This window comes from Chrysoperla carnea, chromosome 3 (genome assembly GCF_905475395.1).
Source record: "Chrysoperla carnea chromosome 3, inChrCarn1.1, whole genome shotgun sequence".
Taxonomy (NCBI): domain Eukaryota; kingdom Metazoa; phylum Arthropoda; class Insecta; order Neuroptera; family Chrysopidae; genus Chrysoperla; species Chrysoperla carnea.
In genome coordinates, this window is record NC_058339.1 from 66,088,008 (window position 1) to 66,113,064 (window position 25,057).

At 28.7% G+C, this 25,057-nt stretch overlaps 1 protein-coding gene across 1 annotated transcript in view; it reads left to right on the plus strand.

The window, feature by feature from the left end:
* Positions 1-25,057, plus strand: part of LOC123296481 (vacuolar-sorting receptor 4) — a 37,654-nt gene that overhangs the window by 11,639 nt on the left and 958 nt on the right. The window contains exons 2-3 of the mRNA XM_044877960.1: positions 23,869-23,994; positions 24,658-24,776. Coding sequence (XP_044733895.1) covers positions 23,869-23,994; positions 24,658-24,776 — 245 coding nt within the window. The remainder of the gene's footprint in view (positions 1-23,868; positions 23,995-24,657; positions 24,777-25,057) is intronic.

Below are 25,057 nucleotides of genomic sequence, written 5' to 3' on the forward strand. Positions count from 1 at the left end.
CGATTATAATTGACGATTTTAATATGATTCATACAGCGTAAACTAAATATTTACAAATATCTTGTCTAGTAGTCTTAATTATAGAGAATTGAAAAAAATGCACTCGAACCAGGACTCGAACCTCGACTTCATGCCAAGCGCCCTACCAATTGGACCATTCGAGCTCTAGACACTGTGTCTATTAATAATTAACAACTTTTAGTTAGGGTATAAAAACCTTGTTTACTAGTGTTATACCTTTTTTATATTATTATGGAGGAAGCGCAAGGAAGTAGTATACTTTATAGTTATCAATGTAAAAATTACTATATTATATTTTTCCCGGCGCTTCCACAAAATCAAATCTTTTAAATCATCAAATTTGTCAGATGTTAAAAGATAGATATATAAATCTTTCTCTTTTTTCTGCTTCATTTTGATCTATATTTTTAGAGAGCTTATTGCAAAATAAATAAATTATATAATATAATAATATATTTAAGGAAAAATTCCGGAATTTAATACCAAGAAAGCCAATATGTATTTTATTAGTCACAAACTGTAAATCAGCAGGCATGTTTATTAATATCATAAATTCTGAATTGCATTAAGATATTTTATTATATCCGATGACTAAAGTCTTTAGACCACTATTTTCTTTGTCTAACTACTTACACGATCATGTAGTATTTTTTGAGATATTTAAACGCAATTTTTTGGCGCTTTCTGTTGATGACGTATAAGTACGTGATCTGTCAATTGGTGACAGTTCAATGAATAATTTACACTTTAAAAAAATTAATTTACAACATAGAATTTACACTCGTTTTCATTATGTTTTCTAATAAAAAGCTGTAGAATAATAGAAATTAATGTAATATCATACCAAATGTAAGTAATGAATGTCATAGAGTATGTCAACAAATTTGACAAGCGATTTTTTAGAAATTTTGAATTTTTCTAACTGAATTTGTAATTTTATTAATTAATTTTAAGTTATTTAAAAGTAATTAATTACTAAAATAATGGTTTAGTTGAATTGTCCAGCCAATAAAGTTGCGGAAAAAACTATTTGAACCAAATTTAAATTTCATGAATATTCCGTATTATTTATTATTCCATAAATTTCACGGTAACATACCTATATATTTTAGTGCAAAAACTGAAACCTGAATATTTCGAAAAACTTATTTTTAGTTTTTTTTGGAATGATTGAAACTTCACTATACTATAAATAAAGACTTAAACTATTATAAAAAATTGTCCTTGTTATCTAATATTTATTAATTAACGTGTGAGGCCAAAGAATCCCCTTAATTGACTCCGTTACTCTGAGCCTACTCACAAAGAGCAATCAATACTGTTGGTCACATAGTTTTTAGAGTAAAGTAAGTATCTATTACCAAACATCCTGTAAAAAGAAAATATAGTTTTATGACCCTTCCCGCATTACGAGTAATATCTTACAACATAATTTTGTTTAGTGCAGGGCAATAACTTTTAAACAGCATCGTTGTAGTCATAGAGAGGTAATATACCTGTGTTGTTTTAAAGTATATATAATACTTTTTTTTCGAAATAAAATTCATAGCACAGCTGGAATTCGCGAGTAGGTTGTGTTATTTGCGTTTGTGTGAAGTTGTTGATAGTTAAGTTTTCTCCTTCAGTTCATTGTTTTTATTTTATATTATTTCTTCTTAATATTTTTTTTTTGTATCAAGTAGTGACTGTATAAAGTCTAGAGCCAAGCGAGGTATTTGATAGACTTTCCAAAACGACGGGCGGTGATTCTTCTCTTTCAGAGGCCCTGGGAAATTTAAGCTTAAAATTGATGAAAAATCATTTTATATCAGCTTCAAGAAAACAGGGTCCATTCGATGTACTTTTCCTTTAAAATTGTAAATTTTTTTGAAAGGTACAAAGAATATCTCGTCCTTTGAAGGTATTTCTAACAACATGAGAGAGCTCGCAATATCTTAGAAAGAGAAAAATTTAGTTCTCTAAATTGTAATTGTATTAGCGCTATAAATCCGTCAACGCCTCAACGAATACACTAACATATTTCTCATATATGTACAAAGTATAGCAAGCAGCACAATGATCACAGCACATAAGCTACTTGTACAACATTGCCACTTGTACAACGGGCTTGTGAATTGGACTAAATATTCGTCAAAAATCAATCTTTATTTATTGTTTTTTCGTGAGCTAAATGGCCAATTACATCCTATTTAGGTTCAAAGTATCCCTAATCAGGTTATTTACATATATCTAATTTTATTCGCAAAGTTACTTTTTATGAACGTGAACTAAAAATGTCATCTAAATAGTATGGATTATCTACAAGCCTTTACGTGTTAAATATCGATCAAATTTTTTTAGGGGTTAAGCATTTTGCATGCTCTCTGAAAAAAATTCCCCGTCTATGAAAATCTTCGTAGAGGAAAACATTGTTAGACGCAGTTTCTCAAATATCCAGCCAATCTAAAAATGTCTGTTGAAGGATTAAATCTTTTTATTTAAGTACTCTTAAAAAGGATACAAAGTTTACAAAATTTGAGTAAGTACAGCCGTACAGGAAATAGTCCTTAGATCTGTTCCTACGTTTGTCCCTAGACTATGAATATATATATTTGTTTGTAAAGTGATGACAATAAAACAAGTGCGAATCCAGATTTCATAAACATGATATGAAAATTAAATGTTTACAATAATAATTTACAATAACACTGTGAGGTGAGTTTGTGAAATAAATATTAGTCACACATAAATAACATACGGTAATACATAAGTATAGTCATCAGGCCTGGACCCAAAGAGGGGGATTTGGGCCAGTTGATCTCTCCAAAAATTATTATATAATTAGTAAATAACTCTGCTATTAGTCCTTTTTCCAGCTAATATAAACATATTATGGACAACGACATTTTCAAGAGCAATTGTGACCAAAAGAATGCAGAAAACCCTTGTTGATTGGATGAATAATTTGTATGATTTCCCGGCGTAAAGCAGATTTTATGTCTAGAAGGCTTTCAAGTATTGCATGAAAACTTTCTATGACCTAAAATACCCCCTTCCCCTGTATAAATTAAAGTAAGAAAATTGATAACACCCCCTGCCCTAGATGATAAGAAATATGCATCAAAAAGTTTTGATATAACGCTGGGTGATTATTATTATTTTGTGAAATTATTACCACATTAAAAACTTAGGAACAAAAAAATATATAAATTTAACATCGCACGACACTTTTCAATTATACACAATTTAGAAATTAATTATTACTTTTAAAATTTCATATTATAATTGTTATTTGAACTAAAAAAAATTCAAGAACCCTAAACTCGCACTTGAAACATACCTAAGAATACTCTCCATTAAATTACCTTTTTCCTTAGGGTCTTCTCCAAACTGAAGCGATTTTGAAGATCATCACCTATCTTTGAGTTGTTTCGAGTACGGAACGGTAAACTCGCACTTGAAACACAGCTAAGAACACTTTCGATTAAATTACCTTTCAAATGAAGCAAAAAAAAAAAATCAAAATCGGTTCACCCGCCAGACAGACAGACACAAGCACATAGCGATCAAACTTATAACACCCCTGTTTTTGGTTCGGGGATTAAAAACAGTCGATACACAATGTCATATTTGAACAATATTTTTTTTTAATTACCGGGAATTCTCAAATTGAAGAGCAAAATTATTTCTCGGAAAACTCAATTATTTATTTTTTGTAAAAGAAAAAAATATGAAAAATGATTCGGGAAATCTAAATTAAACTTTAATAAAATAATAAAGACGATTTAAATTATTAATAGAATTTTTATAATTTTTTTATTTTACGTAAGAGATATTTTAGCCCCCCACCCCGTTATTGAGCAAAAATCAAAAACAAATTGAACCCTAAGCCTGTTTACGGTAATACTTGGATGAACTTCTAGCAGTTATTTAGACTAACAAAGATCCAAAAGATAAAATAATTAGAATCAAAAGATAAAATCAGCTTGTATAACGATGGGGCTGAGTATTTTTGGAGATATGTCTAGAATCGCTCGGGCGCATTTCAAGCGTTACCCAAGTTCGGGTCTGTGTATCAAATTTCATCAAACTCCGTAATAAATAAATTTTTTCTTCTGTGGTTTTCTCGATTTGTTGGATGGGGTATCTTTTTTTCTTAAAGAAATTAAAAGATATACCATAAAATTTAGTTGGTACTTCAAGTTTGAACTTTGGTTCGAAAAAACGAAACAATCGATTTATATGTTTTACAAATAAACCAAAAAAAATTTCTGTAATAGTATCCCATTTTTGAACGCAAGAGCTAAAAACTTCAGAACCCTACCAACTCCTCTATGGTCGACAAACTCAACCCAACCAACTCGTAATTACAACAATAATCCGGGCCTATACAATTTTTGGTCTATGTTTTCGGTCTATGTTTTCCGGGTCTATTTTTTCCGAGGCAATTTTTCTGAATACCAAATTAGTGCTTGTGTTAATCGTTATTGAAACAAAAATTTGCTTTTAAAATTGTATACTTTACTGTAAACTTTTAATCAAAGGATGATTACACTTAAAAGGTTTTTTAAATGTTCAATATAATTTACATAAGTTTTTAAAGATTAAATAACAATATTTAAAATATATTGATATTTGATATAATCAATATATAAAATAAATCGGATAAATTGGATGAATATAAAAATTTATTAAACATATGTATGACAAGAATACAGTAAAACTGTATTCGATGACATCATATATGAAGTATAAAGTAATTAAATTCTTATAGATTTAAATTACTGATAGCCATTCTTTGATGAAGAACAATACAAATAAATAAATAAGTTTATTTTTTTTGTAATTGTAATATGTGCGTATGAAAGATATGTATATTTCATGTTAACTCAGCAATAAATATACGATTCTCATCTGGCATTTAAATTTTAAATCTTGCCAACTCATTAAAACACAGTTTGTAATAAATCTGTACTAAGACTATTTAATGGGTATAAGACATATTCTTTTAGATTTGACATAAAAAGGGTGGTAACTTAGCTACCCACAAGTTAGATGTTATTAAGGTATCATTAAAGGCTTTTAGGTATTACAGATCATTCAGTTAAAATATGCAATTTTTTTTTAACATTCAAAGTTATTAAACAAATTTATTTTATTTAATATGCAGGTTGGCTTTATCTCATCTTGGTACTCTTTATTTGCGTCGGTTATATCATGTTTTAGCCAAGAATAGATCACCTCTTGAATCAAATTCGTTTTTTATTATGTTACAAAAAAAGATTGTATATTATGGTATTACGGCATATTCGCTTTTTCTAAAAATTGGTATCATAACATTTTATATGGGACAAACAAATCAAAAATCTCAAAAACACTATAATATTATCAAGCATACAATAATCTAACGAAAATCGAAATCCAGGAAAATCCATGCTGTGCTTGTGCTCTCGACTTTCGAAAAATAGTTGATTGCTCCGACTTAACTCCCTATGAAGCCAATACTGACATGGGCGCCGCCAAGATTACATTCAGAGAGATGCATCTGTATCTACGCGAGAGTGGGTCAAAACAAACGACTATTTTGGATTTACTTAAAAATTACTTACTATGCACCTCTATAAAATCTATCTCCAAATCTGAGCTTTTAATATTAATATATCTTACCATTAATTGAACGTACAGCAAATCTCAATATCACATAAGGGAAGGTGTTATATAATGACCCCTGAGGGGAAAATGATCTCTCGTTTATTTAAGTGAATCATTAAAGCCATGGATATTTATCGATAGGTGTCGTCCACGTGATCAAATTAATCGTTCAACAAGGACTTATGGCGATGTATAAGCTTTTTGCGTTTCGTAGCAAAAATACAAATTTTACTGCTTATAATCTATGGTAAGCTAAATTTCAACATAAAATATTTTTTCTGTTAGTTTCGCCGGCTATTTGATTTACTCTTGGCTTCTGTTGACTTTTGATATTATTATGAGAAATTTTGATAGGTGTATAATAAATTTTAAGGTCAGTTTTTATGGCGATATTCAAATAATGTCGTTACGGGTAAAATAATTCCCTTTTTATACATTAAAATCATCCCTATTTTGTGTGTAAAATTATAATAGGTAAAATGATCCCCCATTATGTGACGGGTCTTGATTGAATGTGTTGATCAACGATTTTGGTTTTCATATTAAGCGTTGATGAAATATAAAAGAACAATTAATATTTTATGTGAACTGTTAAAAAATGTAATTGGATCATTTTACCCATCTATTCTTGCAAGATCGGCAAAACGATTCGTTTTAAGGAATATTGAATAGTTGTAAAAATTTGAACAAATCAAAAGAAATTGTCATCCTAATATTGCAACACTTGAATGAAGAAACCAAAAATATTTCGACGTTATACAAATCTCAAATAGTTTGACTATAAATTATATTTTTTCTTAGAGGGATTATTATAGGACACCAATTCCCCTTTTTTCACTCTTATACTTTTGCCAGTAATCTAACCATTTAAAAGATATTGAAGGTCAAGAACATGGAAAATTAAGTGATCTATTAAAATGACCTCTTTTGTTTAATAGATTACTGTAAGTTTGAAAGGTATGCGTAGCAAAAATTTAACGCATACCGTTTTTTTAGATTTGAATAATGGACAGTAATCCAAATGACTTGTGTTTTTATTCAAACGGTGACTTAATAAAAAATAACTCTTAATATTTTTCAGTGTATTTTCTTTCCCAGCAGCGATTGCGAGCTCACCCTCTTGCATCCTCCTCTCGGCGCCCATGAATACCATTAACATGTAATTCAATTTTTAAGTGATCACCTCTAAAGTTTCTTGTATAAACCAGTGAATTAGAATAAAGAAAAAAATAAATAGTGTTCATAAATTATACAACTGAAAAATTAGTCTTAACATTGAGGATTTATTGAATCCGATTTAATTGTTATCACAGATATCCCAAAGACAAAACTTGTAGCAGTTTTCAATAATATTATCTTAACTAATTAATTTATAAACAAGTGAATCTACAGGGTACGTCAATGTGCATCAATCCTAAGAAAACATGTACAATGTATAATAATTTCCGTGTAATCAATAGATATGTGTCAATTTCAATGTGAAAACACGTCCTGATATATCGAAGTTTTACTATATTTAAACTCAAACTGCAGACAAAATTCATACCATTAGCGTTTGTGTGAATATTATTAATACCTGTATGTATGTGTTTCATTAAATGCATTTCATTAAAATGCACTTTTTTTTTTCTTTATACTTGCGTTTATATTTGTTTAGTCTGCATTTCTTTTGCATATTATATTCAAGGGTATGGACAAAAAAACAGAGATTGACTAAACTGTATTTTGAGAAAAACGCAATTTAAAATACTCTTTAACCGTTTTCATTATTCCATTTTTTAGAGTAAAAGGTAATTATCAGACAGTGATAAGAATATCCCATTAATTCTAATCGAAAAACTTTAACTTTTTAGTTGTAGAATATATTATTGAGTAGAATTTTTCTATTAATAATACCTAATTTTTCTTCTTTCGCTAAATTCACCTAAAATTGAAATTAAATTCTGTATTTTTTAGCAAAACTTTGTATAAATAAGTCTCAGTTAAATTAATCTTGTGGGTTTTGTCGAAACCGACCAACTTTTATTGATTGTTTTTTAGACAAATTAGTGACCCAAAAAAAAAAAAACAAAATTTAATTTCAATTTTTAATGAATTAAACTTATTGCTTTTGACCAGAAATATTTGAACCATTTTTAATATAACTTGAAAGATCATATGCAAAAAAAAAAAAAATTGTTACCATATTTGAGTCATAGAGCGCAGTATCAATTTTTTCTCATTCTCAAAATATCTTGAAGTAGGCTACCAAATAGGCGAATAAATATGAAGAAAGTGCAAATAAAAACAGCTCGTTATTTTTGTATAGCTAGGCAATTAGTTACTAACAAAAATTTTGCGTTAATTGTGTGTAATACCTGCAAGGTTCTCTATTATTATTTAAAGGTTTTGATTATTGGTTGCAGTATATTAAGTATACAAACCTTGGAATCCAGTGATGCTTACGAAAAAATGTTTAGCCGTGAGGTTGCAAATTAGGCGCAAATTTTATAGTATTTATTATATGGAAATATATAGCAGTTATGTATGTGTGACATGTATGTATGTGTATTGTGATAGTCATCAATTCTTTCTAAACACGGTGTTTCAACAATTAACTCAATAGTTTGTTTTCACTTGTTTTTGAAAAAAATTCTAAACTATTTTCGAAAAATATAGAAAAGTACCTATTTATTTTTACCTCCAGCCTGTTAATTATGTACATTTTGATTAAAATATCTCATTTCAAAGACGGCGTATATCTAATTTCCCGTAAGCCATACAGGGAATCGATATAAATTTTTCTCAAAAGACGAATACAAGGAGGATTAATTGATAAATAAAATTGCTAATCTTTGGTATCATTTTCAATTTACGGTATCGAAATACCTCAAAGAGTTGAAATGAAAATGAAAATTTAAAATTTTATTTATTAATTAAACACCCTTGTATGGTCATTTGTGAAAAATTCATATCGAATAAACCATTCAGAGAATCGATATGAATTTTGCACAAAAGACGTATAAAAAGCTGATTAATTGATAAATAAAATTTGCAATTTTTTGGATCATTTTCATTTTTTCGTATCGAAATACTTTATGGACGCTCCCAAAATTTGAATCGTGCTTATGCATTCTCTAATGCCCTTTAGAAGCAGGTGAATTTTTTACACCCCTTATAGCGTTAAATTTATAGATTTCAACTGTTAAATCTTGCGTTTTTAACATGAAAATTCTATATTAAAGTGTTTTATGATTTATTATGTAATAAGGCTAATCTTTTTAAGATTGATTTGGAAAACTAATATTCATATAAAATATTAAGTTAAAAGCATGAGAAATATTTTCCTATAAAGAAAATTATAACAAAAGTCACTCGTTTTTCCATAAAATACATTTAAGGTAATGAAATGAAAGACATTGTGTGATATTTCTTCTATAAGTTATTTCCTCTTTGGGCATTCATATTTCAAAAACTATGGTATATATTGAAAAATTCCACTCCTAATTTTCGTCTAAGTTTCCCAAGATATAACAGAACTCACGCTCAAAATTTGAAACGTAAGTCTCAAATATTTTTATACACTCCTTTTTTTATAACGTCCCTAAAGCAGTATTATTCCCACATACTTTATATTTTTTTGGAATCTGAAGATTTCACTGCTATCGAAAAAAAAAACATTTTCATATTTTATTGATATGTGATCTATGGTAGATCAAGATAGTGAAGTATCTTGAATCACGTCCTAGAATATCTTGGACCATCCCCACTGATTGTAACTGATGCCCCTGTATTCATCACATAATATTTGTTCACTCTTATGAGATCCAGATCACTAAGGATATTTGCAACTTTATCTCCTCAAAACATAAAACACAACAGTCAACTTTTTGCAATAAATTTCTCTCAGTTGCGTGATTTCAGGGAGTAAACTTTGTGCTACACTTGTTCAAAGATGAATTTTTTCAAGAAACTGAAGGATAATTCAAGCTACATCGTCTCCAAGATCATGGCACATCACTTTACCCTATTATAAGTTGACTCGATACGACGACTTAGTGGGTGGCCTTCGTATATGAAATTGGTTTTTTTGATGAGACGAAACTGATCTGTGTATTATACCTGCCTTAAAATAATCCAATTAATTATAGGGTTTGTTGTTTCGTTGATGAAATCAAAGGATCTGTGTTTTGCATAATACATTTTTTTTAATGGTTTTATTTACAAAATATCTAGAGCCCCTGTAGCTAATATTTTAGAATACTTTTTAAAAAGCTCTTATACGGCTGAGTTTAAAACATTAAGTATATTACGAATAAGAATTATTTCTGACATTTTTCCTGTAAAGTTAATAATTGAATTACGAAAAAGTAAAAATTAATAGTTTTAATCCATCAAGTAAGTATTTTAATACAGCAATACTGTCGGAAGAAAATCAAGATTTCAGTTCCCTTTTTAACCCCCTAACAAAGCTAACAAAGAGGGGTGGCATCAGGAAGTTTAACGTGTTTGTGTATGTGTCTGTCTGTGTTATCGCAGCTCCCAAATGGATGAACCGATTTTGTTGTTTTTTTGTTTGTTTGAAAGGTAATCTGATCGTTTAAAGGACGTAAAAACTAAGTTTGAGTTTGTAAATGAGCATATGTCAATTGGGTTTTGGGTACGTTGGACCCATCTTGTAAACCGTAAGAGATGTGGATTATGCAAAAAGAAACAACTTTTGTTTGAAACGTTTTTTGTAAGCATCATTATTTATCGTGAGGGCGCAGATTAGAGTAAAAGTTGAATAATTGTAGCTTAGAAAATATTTCAAAATTTTCCAGAAATTCTCGAAATTTGAACAAATGGCCGCTATTTGGAGGGGTCGCCATAATAATGTGTTAGTTTTTAAAACTTTTCTAATTTGTTAAAAATAATGCAAACACTGAAATTCAACATTGTCTATAAAGGATATTGCTTATTTTAACTTGTTAAAAGAATAACCGAGTGCTTTTATTTGTCTCTTAATTATTTTCCATTCACGATTTATCAGGCTATTGTTAAAATCACTGTCAAGAAGTCAATATGTACACATTAAGAATATTGTTGTAAATTACGATGGTTTCTTAATATATGTAATCTATTCAACGATTGCTCAAATAATGTATTAAGCCTGTTAACGTAATTGTATTTTAAGCGACCAAATGTAACATGGAAAAATGATGACCAAGTGAAATAGTAAAGAATCACAAACGATACACAAATTATTCACTACATTTGTAAATATTTATCATGTGAGATGAGACGGATTTAAAATAAGAAATTAAAAAAAATACCAATTGTTATTTTTGCACTTATTTTAAAACATTAAAAGAACTTTACAAAATGTATAAAATATTATTCAATTTAAATAAATCTGAAATGATTAAAATATATGAGTATGTAAGTATATTTATGTCCATTTATTAAGGATTTACATATATTATTGTTGTTGTTATAATATTATTAGTAAAAATAATATTAAAAGGTTTTTAATTTAAATTTATTTACTTATAATTAAGTATTTTAAATCAACTTTGTGGTACTTACCAAAAAATTATTATGTATACTCACATACCTTCTCATATAATAAATAAATTGCACAAATAATCTTTTTTAATATAATAAATCTTTGTTTGTAATTTACATATGCATATATATGAAAGGTACAAGACAAAAACCAGGAATGTGACTCTTATTTAAGGGTGTTTCAACAATTAACTCAATAGTTTGTTTTCACTTGTTTTTGAAAAAAATTCTAAACTATTTTCGAAAAATATAGAAAAGTACCTATTTATTTTTACCTCCAGCCTGTTAATTATGTACATTTTGATTAAAATATCTCATTTCAAAGACGGCGAAAAAAAATTTTTTATTACTAAATACAGAATACTTAATAGTAATTTTATATTTCAATTTTATTGAATCCCCAAGAAACGCCATTTGACGAGTTTAATCGTTAAACTCGTCAAATGGCGTTTCTTGGGGATTCAATAAAATTGAAATATAAAATTACTATTAAGTATTCTGTATTTAGTAATAAAAAATTTTTTTTCGCCGTCTTTGAAATGAGATATTTTAATCAAAATGTACATAATTAACAGGCTGGAGGTAAAAATAAATAGGTACTTTTCTATATTTTTCGAAAATAGTTTAGAATTTTTTTCAAAAACAAGTGAAAACAAACTATTGAGTTAATTGTTGAAACACCCTTAAATAAGAGTCACATTCCTGGTTTTTGTCTTGTACCTTTCATATATATGCATATGTAAATTACAAACAAAGATTTATTATATTAAAAAAGATTATTTGTGCAATTTATTTATTATATGAGAAGGTATGTGAGTATACATAATAATTTTTTGGTAAGTACCACAAAGTTGATTTAAAATACTTAATTATAAGTAAATAAATTTAAATTAAAAACCTTTTAATATTATTTTTACTAATAATATTATAACAACAACAATAATATATGTAAATCCTTAATAAATGGACATAAATATACTTACATACTCATATATTTTAATCATTTCAGATTTATTTAAATTGAATAATATTTTATACATTTTGTAAAGTTCTTTTAATGTTTTAAAATAAGTGCAAAAATAACAATTGGTATTTTTTTTAATTTCTTATTTTAAATCCGTCTCATCTCACATGATAAATATTTACAAATGTAGTGAATAATTTGTGTATCGTTTGTGATTCTTTACTATTTCACTTGGTCATCATTTTTCCATGTTACATTTGGTCGCTTAAAATACAATTACGTTAACAGGCTTAATACATTATTTGAGCAATCGTTGAATAGATTACATATATTAAGAAACCATCGTAATTTACAACAATATTCTTAATGTGTACATATTGACTTCTTGACAGTGATTTTAACAATAGCCTGATAAATCGTGAATGGAAAATAATTAAGAGACAAATAAAAGCACTCGGTTATTCTTTTAACAAGTTAAAATAAGCAATATCCTTTATAGACAATGTTGAATTTCAGTGTTTGCATTATTTTTAACAAATTAGAAAAGTTTTAAAAACTAACACATTATTATGGCGACCCCTCCAAATAGCGGCCATTTGTTCAAATTTCGAGAATTTCTGGAAAATTTTGAAATATTTTCTAAGCTACAATTATTCAACTTTTACTCTAATCTGCGCCCTCACGATAAATAATGATGCTTACAAAAAACGTTTCAAACAAAAGTTGTTTCTTTTTGCATAATCCACATCTCTTACGGTTTACAAGATGGGTCCAACGTACCCAAAACCCAATTGACATATGCTCATTTACAAACTCAAACTTAGTTTTTACGTCCTTTAAACGATCAGATTACCTTTCAAACAAACAAAAAAACAACAAAATCGGTTCATCCATTTGGGAGCTGCGATAACACAGACAGACACATACACAAACACGTTAAACTTCCTGATGCCACCCCTCTTTGTTAGCTTTGTTAGGGGGTTAAAAAGGGAACTGAAATCTTGATTTTCTTCCGACAGTATTGCTGTATTAAAATACTTACTTGATGGATTAAAACTATTAATTTTTACTTTTTCGTAATTCAATTATTAACTTTACAGGAAAAATGTCAGAAATAATTCTTATTCGTAATATACTTAATGTTTTAAACTCAGCCGTATAAGAGCTTTTTAAAAAGTATTCTAAAATATTAGCTACAGGGGCTCTAGATATTTTGTAAATAAAACCATTAAAAAAAATGTATTATGCAAAACACAGATCCTTTGATTTCATCAACGAAACAACAAACCCTATAATTAATTGGATTATTTTAAGGCAGGTATAATACACAGATCAGTTTCGTCTCATCAAAAAAACCAATTTCATATACGAAGGCCACCCACTAAGTCGTCGTATCGAGTCAACTTATAATAGGGTAAAGTGATGTGCCATGATCTTGGAGACGATGTAGCTTGAATTATCCTTCAGTTTCTTGAAAAAATTCATCTTTGAACAAGTGTAGCACAAAGTTTACTCCCTGAAATCACGCAACTGAGAGAAATTTATTGCAAAAAGTTGACTGTTGTGTTTTATGTTTTGAGGAGATAAAGTTGCAAATATCCTTAGTGATCTGGATCTCATAAGAGTGAACAAATATTATGTGATGAATACAGGGGCATCAGTTACAATCAGTGGGGATGGTCCAAGATATTCTAGGACGTGATTCAAGATACTTCACTATCTTGATCTACCATAGATCACATATCAATAAAATATGAAAATGTTTTTTTTTTCGATAGCAGTGAAATCTTCAGATTCCAAAAAAATATAAAGTATGTGGGAATAATACTGCTTTAGGGACGTTATAAAAAAAGGAGTGTATAAAAATATTTGAGACTTACGTTTCAAATTTTGAGCGTGAGTTCTGTTATATCTTGGGAAACTTAGACGAAAATTAGGAGTGGAATTTTTCAATATATACCATAGTTTTTGAAATATGAATGCCCAAAGAGGAAATAACTTATAGAAGAAATATCACACAATGTCTTTCATTTCATTACCTTAAATGTATTTTATGGAAAAACGAGTGACTTTTGTTATAATTTTCTTTATAGGAAAATATTTCTCATGCTTTTAACTTAATATTTTATATGAATATTAGTTTTCCAAATCAATCTTAAAAAGATTAGCCTTATTACATAATAAATCATAAAACACTTTAATATAGAATTTTCATGTTAAAAACGCAAGATTTAACAGTTGAAATCTATAAATTTAACGCTATAAGGGGTGTAAAAAATTCACCTGCTTCTAAAGGGCATTAGAGAATGCATAAGCACGATTCAAATTTTGGGAGCGTCCATAAAGTATTTCGATACGAAAAAATGAAAATGATCCAAAAAATTGCAAATTTTATTTATCAATTAATCAGCTTTTTATACGTCTTTTGTGCAAAATTCATATCGATTCTCTGAATGGTTTATTCGATATGAATTTTTCACAAATGACCATACAAGGGTGTTTAATTAATAAATAAAATTTTAAATTTTCATTTTCATTTCAACTCTTTGAGGTATTTCGATACCGTAAATTGAAAATGATACCAAAGATTAGCAATTTTATTTATCAATTAATCCTCCTTGTATTCGTCTTTTGAGAAAAATTTATATCGATTCCCTGTATGGCTTACGGGAAATTAACTACCAAAGTCACTGTTTTAACCGAAAAAAATTTTCATTTTTATGTTCATTCTTCATATACCATAATCTAAAAAGGGCTGCTTTTAATAATTAATTTATCATAAACCGTACAGAGAATCAACTTGAAATTTATACATGAGGCGTATTAAATAATCATTAATTGAAGAAACACCTCAAAGAGCTATTACCTATTTCTATTATTAAATTTTAATAAACGGCTTTAAAAAACATATACTTAAATGTAAATTTTGATCTAAGGTACGACAATCTCCCATAATATTTTTGATATTTGTGATCCTGAATTGCTGCTAATTTAAAATTTTTAAAAATATGTTTTGCCAATAAGACACTTCATATTTAATAATAATAATACCTACAAGATTGTTAATGGATAAATATTATGGGATCCACATTTCTGTATATAAACGGCTTGTTATACAAACTGACATTATGTTTTATTGAGCTTGACAGAAGTGTTTGCAGATTGTAGCCTTACTATAATATTTTAGTATATTCGAAACACATGTCATTAATTTTTAAAATGTCTTATACAAGAAGCTAATTTAAAAAAGTATAATACTTCACTTAAAGTTAGAAGTCGAATAAATTACCTATTATAAATTTTAATCCTTTGATGTTTTAAGGAAACATACATTATAGCACATATACAGAGAACCTAAAAAATTATAAATTTCGCGGCGAGCTTTTAAAATTTACAAATTTTTTGAGTAACGACATTCAAGAAGATATAAATATTATCAAAGATAATAAATAATATCTCCATAGAATTTATTTTAAATTTATTCAAGAAGATAATTAAAAAATAATAATATTTTATCCTTTACTCGAAAGAACGCAAGGTAGATTTTCCGCCATCATGCTTTGTTGAATGTCCAACAAAAGCGATTTTTTCATTTTCTACACGATTGGCCAAACATAAAAAACGTTTCATTGATTTACCCTTCGGGCACAGAAACGTTAACGGAGTGTAATGTTTTCGGGATTAATGTATGTGAGTTTCGTTATTCCACCATATAACTTCTAAATGCCTGAACAGACTTGGATGTATGGGGTATCGTTAGAGTCCTTACAACATCCCGACACTGTCTTCAAATTTTTTGAAAATAATTCAGTATGAAATATAATTAATCGATAAACTTAATGGTAGTTTACTTATAATGCATACTTGTAGTGTGTGTTGCATAAGTGGGCAATTATTTTACGTTTGATTAATTGTATGATGATAAATATTATTTATACATGGGCTGGCCTGTTTTAAAATAAAACTTCCCACTAAAACATATCAAATAAAAATAAATAATTCAAAAAATTAAAATACACAAGTGTTCTTCCGAAAAAATAACCTAAAAAGTAAAAAAACAAGTAATATTAGTTTAAAATTGTCTTTGAATCGGGAGACGTCTCAGAGAAAAAGTATTCCACAGAACGCTACCCCGATTGCAATGATAATTTTGATTAACACATGTCTTGTTTTTTAATTTTGCAATTATTTATTTTGCTGATTATTCATCTGGGTCCCCTGAAAATGAAATTTCCTGCTATGAAAATTTTCGTGAAATTGTTAGACATGATCTTAAAAACAATTGTGGATGACAGGACATTCAAACGCTTGACCGTGGCAAATTACCAACAATTAATATTAAGAAAGTGGTAAATTGAATTCGATTATGAGAGAACCAAAACAAACATATCGTTCTGTAATACAAAGCTGGACATTGGACTACCATACATTTTAGGGCATCAGTGTATGAAATCTTTCTAATTTATTTACCAAAATTAAAATGACAGTTCAATTATAATTTTTACCGCTCTAAGCGGCATTTTGAAACAATTGCGGGCATTTATAAATAGATTCTTCTGCATATATAGTACATACAGTAAAGATCAAAATTTGGAAATCCTATGCTTTTATGAAAAAATGAATTTCGACGTATTTTATTATTATCTGTACGTATGTTTAAACATAAACACATTCTTAGTCGGCTAAATTTACGCTTGTAGGAATTATTAAATAAAAAAGTCTTAAATATGTAGATAAATAATTGTAATTTAGATTTGAATTAACAATAATTATACGGATTACAAAAAAATTTAAAATTTCTCGGTTAATAATAATAAAATAGAATTTTAATGATCTACATGATTTTGAAGGAATTTTGCTGTTTTAATGATCTACGTAAAATTTAAAAAGGCTAATATAAGTAAAATAGAAAACTTTATCTTATTCGCCTTACTTTTTTTACAAAAATCAATAAATCTACATAAGGGCTTTCAACTTTTGGTCGATACTGTAAGCATATTGTGATTCATTTCTCAATATATTCATATATAATATATAAATCAAAGAAAATAAATTACCTTATAGTTACGATCGGTTCGAACTGAAATGAACAGTATTAGATTTCTTAAAGAGACCATCTTTTTTCTACATCTTCTGCTGTAGAATCAAAAATAAATAATAACAAACAAAAAAACGAAACTTGAAAAAGAAATATTTCAAAAAGAATGCGAAAAGAATGAAAACTGTCAGTCAGTTAGATAAATAACATCTTACAATTAGATATTATATGAGAAAGTTGTCAAGGTTGAACATACTTTTCACTTTTGACTGGAAAGAATCAAAGCATATTTCTGCTAAGATTTGGGAAAAAGATTTAAATTATTAAAATTTAGAAATTTACTTAAAAGTGGTCTTTACTGCCTAAATTGGCTCATCGCTGAAAATCAACCATAACAAATAATTGAAAATGTGGAAAATGAATTAAGTCTAAACATCTAAATTTGTTATGCAAAATTTATATTCATCTATCCAGAAAATCAAACTAATTTATCCAAGTTTCGCCATAAAGTAGTTCATGGCCGATTTTGACTTACCGTTACTCCTCAATCTAACCAAATACATTATGGGATTCAATTTTCCGCAGGGTTTGTTTTATTTAAACATGAACCCTACCACACTAGAGTTCATGTTTAAATTAAAATTTCCTAATTTATATGCTATTGTAAAACCCATGTTATCATTGCCAAGACTTTCCAAATTTTAAATGGAAGGAAAAGACCTGAGTGGTAATTGACGCAATACATATATTGGAACATAATTGAGAATGGCATGGAACCGAGGAGTTCATTATCTTCGGAAATAATAAACACAAACAAATTTCGTAAAATTTAATCGGGAAAAAAAAATTGCAGTGAGCCTTCCTAGACAGTCTTCCCCTTTATATACAAAATATTATTATACAAACAAAAGTCTGTGTAAGTCTTTTTAAACGAATTGAAATTTATGTGACATGTTTTGAAAAAAGACCGATGTGATATTTGTTGCATGGCTATTATTATGCGCAATGTTATTGCGTTGGTTTTGTTGCGAAGAAACTAGATTAGCATATTTAACAAATATATTCCATGGCATTTACAACTGCAATGAAGTAATGGTAATGGTTTTTTTTAAACAAATAATGTAAATTGTAAATGTTTTGAATTTACATTAAGGAGACTGAACGCACTTTAGGTCCAGCCTAAGAAGATGAGCTACGGAAGAAATTAAATGGTAGCTACTCGGCCGTTTAAAAGAACTTGGTTTCACATTAAATAATGTAAAATGTAAACGTTTTTAATTTACATTAAAGAGATTGTAAGCACTTTGGGTGCAAAGGCACATGTGGTTGTCCAGTAAAATGTATGCTATGGGGGAGGCTTAAGGATGTACGTGCGCTAGCGCAATTTTGGATAAAAGGCTTGATTTTTTTTATATGAAGTTTAAATCAATTCTTAAAATTATAAGGTGGGAGGGGGTTTACCCGATTATTTAAATAAATAAATGACTTGAAAGGTAGGCATATTTTACATTGGTCTTATGGGACCAATGGGAAAATGGTAAATGGATGATATGTTGTCATAGATTTCTCCAAAGCTAGTCGGTGGAAATTAATGAAAAAACTATTTAAATTAAAGCTAAAACTAATAAATTATTGAAAACAAAAAACCCGTTGTGTTCGACTAATTAAGGATGTATGAGCATAGTAGTGGGGACACAAATTAAAAAAAAAATATTTTCAATTTTGAATTATGTTATAACTTCTACAAAAATCTACATAAATGTTTGAAAGGTCTTGACCTTGCGTATGACATTGCTCCTTTGTTTTACATTGCCAAGAACATTTAAAGAAGATTGCGCGCAATGATTCTGGGCACCAGGAAACTGGCCTATCGATAATCAGATTTATTTTACGATATATGCTCTGATTTTTAAGAAGCTCTACAGAGCCCGGTTTATATTCTACTCTAAGACGGTTTTTATTCTACTAAAAATGTTTAAAGCAAATTTAATCTAAAAATAATACCCACATGTTAGCAAATTTTTCTAGGCAAAAAAAGCGTTTACAATAAATGACCAAAGAAATACAGGTCGCTTTCAAAGAGCATAGAAGCGCACTGTTGAAAGAGAATCCAGAATCATACTACCCAGAATAAATAAGACAGGTTTGAAGATATTTATATTGGCTCTATGTACCGTCCGGAAGTGAATAAGTTATTTGACTTCAAAAAAAATACCACTCTGGTCAGGTATGATTTTTAGACACGGGTTGCACCTTGAATTCGAAAATAAAAACGATAATTCTGTTTCTCGAGTAATCATTAGTTTAAACCTTTTACGTCCATGACTATCTTGGAGATGTGTATCCTTTACAGTATCCTGAAAGACTGAAATAAGTTTAAAAAGTTTTACAATTTACATTAAATAATTCTTATATTGCTCCTTCTTTGTTTTATAATTCCAGAACGAATACGTAATAAGTCAATACTTATTCTATGAGTACTATAATAAAACCATACAGTATGTGCTATAATAAGCTCTTGAAAAAAACTTCTTTCATAAGTTTAATGACTTTTTGTATCAATAAAATAAAAATAAAAAAAACTTCAAGATTTATTGTATATTGTTAATAAATCAAAATTTAAATAAGCAAAATTATTATTCTTTTCATCGAATTTACTGTTATTAATCGATCAGAATCATGAATAGAATCGTTAGGTTCTCCAAACTCAAACATCTTGTAGACGAGGAGACAACATAGGATAATATTTAAACAATACTCAACAACGTTGATTCTTTTTAGTACATCGAACATATGAATACAAAAATAAGGAGGAAGTGTCGTGTAATAATGCTATCAGAAACTACAATTGTGTTGTCTACCGTGGGTTCCTTGAAGGTTCTGCACAACCAAGGTCATTCTGACGTAGACAAGTAGATAAAATCGGTAAGGAGGTCGTTTAATTGACATGTTTTCCGCTTTCCAAATTGAAAACGCTAAGATTGTAGATTACACTGAAAAGAAGCCACTCACAAAGTTTCGTAAGAGTGTTATTCACGAAACCATACCCCCCGCTCTCTGTACTGTAATAGCTGCGTGAATAAATAGGCTCGGAAGCCGAAATTTGAAATCAGTGCCAGTTGGGACTTTCAGAGCTCGTTAGCTGTAATTTTTAGATATCTCAATGGCTACAACATATCTTTACCAATTTTATCACATTCCCATATCTATGATATGCTATTAATTATTACTTATACTTTGAAACAGGCCCGAATGCTCTGCTGCAAATTGATCGAAAGGTGAAAATATTTTTGCGTAGGTACATACATATGAATTTTATCTTAAGCATGACGAAAAATGTTTTAAAAAAAAAAAATGAAAAATGCTCTTTGTGTTTATCCGACCCTGCTTTGAAAGCTGAATGTTGACCGTGTGAATGAGGTTTAAATGATACGAATGGAATAAAATATATGTATTATGATATCTGCCCATTTTACAAGTAGTAAATCTATTATGACAAACAGTACAGTATTAAAAAAGACGACAGCGGTTTAATACACATTAATACACCAACTTTAATTGTAATTTATATGATGTCTTGAAGCTGTATTTTTTATCGTCATTTAAATGGCATCAAGAAAGAAAAGAACTCATATTTCCCACTTACTAAGTAGACGCACATTAATTACTTACAGCTCAGTACTACATAAAGGTGCCTTGACATGTCTGAGTCTACTAAGTGGGTTCAGATTTTAAGGAAGAACATATATTGAATACGATAAAAAGAAGGCATGTAATATAGTTGCTTCCATTATAGTCGAATTAATAAGCCAGGATATGTTGAAAATCTGTCGTACAGCACCGAAAACAAAATCAATTTTTTCTGTGTTCTTTAGATCTTTAGAAACATTTAACATCACTAACCCTGTATGCGTGATCATCGACTGAAATTTCCCGGGTAAAAAATTAAAAAATGTTTATATTTCATTTTTCGCCCAAAAAAGTTATTTTTAGGATCACATAATTTACAAAACGTAAAACTCAGCAATATTCAGCAATAACATCGATTTTGAAATATGTTCCACATACAACTGTGTCCAAATTTCTGCGAAAAAACCCTTTTCTACTACGGGTATAACAAATTATTTAATAGCAAAACATTCGATGCGTCTCTTGAAGATCTACTTTTAATAAATATAAACCTTTGATATTTTTTTATTCTTTCTTATTTTATTTTCACATTTCGCTTTTTACTTTTACAGTTTAAAAGATATTTTGCTGGGAAAACACTTCGAAAATTTATATTTATTTGAGTTTCCTTTTAATATTTATATTTTGATTGATAATTAAAATTTCGGATAACTCGAACATTAATACTTTATTTACCTTATGCTCAAAATGTTTTTTTAAACGAATATTAATCTAAATTTAATCGAATTCCCGACGCTTCCACCATATTCTCAAAAATAATTTACACTAGGTACGATACTGTTACCAAACTTATTATTAATGTAAAATCATGGGAAACCACCCACCCAGCAAAACTGTAAGTCAGAATGGTACAAAAACTTGACTCTTACAATATTGTATTGATTTTCTGAATTGTAATCGATATCAGTTTTGGGAAATCATTTATGACGTCAAGCAGTCAAGCAGTCAATATAGCAATCAAAAACTGGCTTAGATCTTAAAAAAATAGCAGTGGTCTGTGGAATGACAAGAACATTAGAACAGTAGGCTTTTGTTAGACAATTAATTTGAATAGTTTTTATATAAATTACTATGGTTTCTTAATATACATCTATTTATTTAACATCCACTGAAACCCAGTTTAAGCTTGTTATCGTAGCTCTATTTTAAGGCACCGATTGTCGCATTGCAAAAATGCCTTTCCCAATAATGCATGTAGTTAAGAATATTTATTATTTTATTAATTGGTATCAAGTGAAGTGATATATGCGTCGAAGAATTTTAGCAAATCAAATAATAAATCTAATTGGAACTAATCGTTAAAATTATTATGATTTACTTTTATTGATGTCAGATTTAATGATTTTTTATTTTAAATTATGAGGTTCTTTGCATAAATTTACACATAATTTAATCAACAATGCGTTTATATTTATTATTGACGCAACTAGTTGGTAAAAAGTATACAACGATGAATCATGCATTTTTTTTACTTTCGAAAAGTTTAAAAGTATCTAATTCTTGAAAAGTATTGAATTAAACCAGTCTATTAAAATTCAATCACGATAAAAATTTTGAAAAACTTTACAAAGAAAAATTACACACTCCAAAACACAACCCAGAGAAGAGTTAAACAATTTCCAACATGATCTATTCATATATAAAATGCTTTGTCCTAAATGACTGACTGGCGGATCAACTCACAGCCTAAACCGCTGATCTTAGAGACCGGAAGCTTGGAGGGTGTGAAATTAGTAATCGTCTAACAACGAACTAATTTTCATCAAACATAGCTAAGACTGAAAAAACTCCTCTAGATAAAACCAACATTAAAGATATCTCGTACGACATATGATACCACAAGCAAGCACAAAGCTTCAAGAGTCTTTTGTAAACTTACTCTTATGTCTTTTGTAAACTCGATACCGATTAGTGACTTATTTTTTATACATTTATACAAAAGTTCAAGTTCAAATAATATTTTAAATTAAATGATTATTTTCCATCGATATTTTACCCGTCGATATATCAAATTAAACCTATATACCTACACGCAATTTCAACACATCGGCGGGTAATAATGGACCTGAAAATTGATTGCCCGTCTGAATGGAAATGTATTCTACTCAATTTTTGCAAGTTTCGAAAAAAATGGCTCGACTAATTGATAATAAATCGTCCAAAATGTTAACAAAAAGAATCACATAATTTTTACTTTATTATGGGTTTAAGGTTTCTTAATTTTGAAAATCAATACTTTATCATTATAAATCGATATTCACTCATCCATACTCATTTGCAATTTTATATTTGTGGATTTTTTTTTGCATTAGTGGATGAAGTATCGTTCCAGGAATACAAAAATATCCTAATGAGTACGAAATCTCTCATCACGCACCTAAAGATTACCGACTGGTTGACGTGTGTACTGGCGGGATGTACAGAGTTGGCCATTTTAATCTATACACCTAAATATCTCGTTTTGCAGTTACCCAATCTAAAAATAACTTGAACAGACGTTGCACAGTTTGATATGGGGGACATTATGTTCTGATATCAGATTGGACCTAGTTCTTCGGGTATCTTTAATAGCCAATTTAGATCCTAAACAGTAAAAGCATAGATAAAAGATTTAGCTATAGTAAAAGATAGAACTTTTGTTTAAGTTATTTTGTGAATGGTTAGCTACAAAACGAGATATTTAGGTGTATAGATTAAAATGGCCCAATCTGTATATAACTTTTAATCATATTCCTTGTGCATTTTATTGCAAACGAAATTCATAAAATTAAAATCTTTTGAAAATTAAAATACGCTTAAAATCATTGCCTCCCGTTTCACCTTTCACCTTTGCAATATACCACAAACATATTTAATCTATTTTAAAGTCAAAGTAAAATTTTTTATTGAAAAAAAAGAATATATATATAGGTATATATATTTGTGGTATTGAAGACATTAATTTTTATATCTGCTTCTGGACATTAAAATTAATACTTACTTTTTTAATATTTTTCAGACGGCATGTGTGTACATCCCAACGTGCAGTCTCAGAGCCAGTGAAAACAATAGAAGCATGGTGTAAGCCAACACAAAAGCGTTTTAACCAATTGTGCCATAATAATCAAATTTGCCATGGTGTAAGGTATGCTTTATCTTTTATGGTTTCGTACTCGAAGGGTAACTAACAGGGATTTGTAAAACTACGCTATCCGTTTGTCTGTCAGTATATCAGAAACCGCAATAGTTAGACATTTGAAATTTTGGCAGGGTGTTTAACTTTTGCCGCTATAAAAGCAAAACATTTGTTGAGCAGAATTTTAGCTAAGCATAAATGAGTGAAAATAACACACTTTTCTTAAAATCGAATATTGCATTTGTAGTTTTTCAAGAATTTTTATTTCGAAAACTAAGCGTCTAGAGAAAAAATCACACGAATATCTTTTTGGTTAAAACTGATATATTTTTTTATTTTGAAGAAATTCAAAATTTTGTACTATTTATAACGTTTGGCTCACTACTTCGCCGTAACTTCCTATTAGTACTCACTTTTACCACGCAAAACTGACACCATGGTGCTTAAACTTACTTCTACATATAAGGGAGAGAAATTTTAGGTGGTCTAATAGAGATTATAAGCTTGCGCCAATAAAATTTCATTTTATTTTTCAAGCATTCAAAAAATAGTTCGATTTTTCAGACTAAAATATAGATATCGTGTTTCGAAATTAATCCGTTCAGTCGTAGATAAATATTTTTTTGCATTTTTTTAATACCTCAAAAATAAATAATAATTTCTTGTTTTCAGATTAGTGTACGAAACTGCATATCGTGATGTTATGAAAACAAAAACCACACATAAAACCACATATGTTTGTTGTCCAGGATGGGTACAACACAATAAGCAAAGCTTTGGGTGTCATAAACGTAAGAATTGGTGCCAGGAATAAAGATCCCGGAAAAAATATCTGTCGAAAAAGATTCGTAAAAACATACTCTAGAGTCTAGATGAAAAAACTCGATTAAAAAATTACTCTCAACTCGATTAATCTTTCTCAACTTATGAGATAGATTGACTTTTTTGTTTGCTCAAATTAGAAATTAGTTGACATCAGTGATTTTTTTCTTTAAGAACATTGTTTTCCCCAGATTTTTTGTTCGAAATAATTTTTTCATGGTCTGTAGTCCTGTAACCATTGAATTGAACC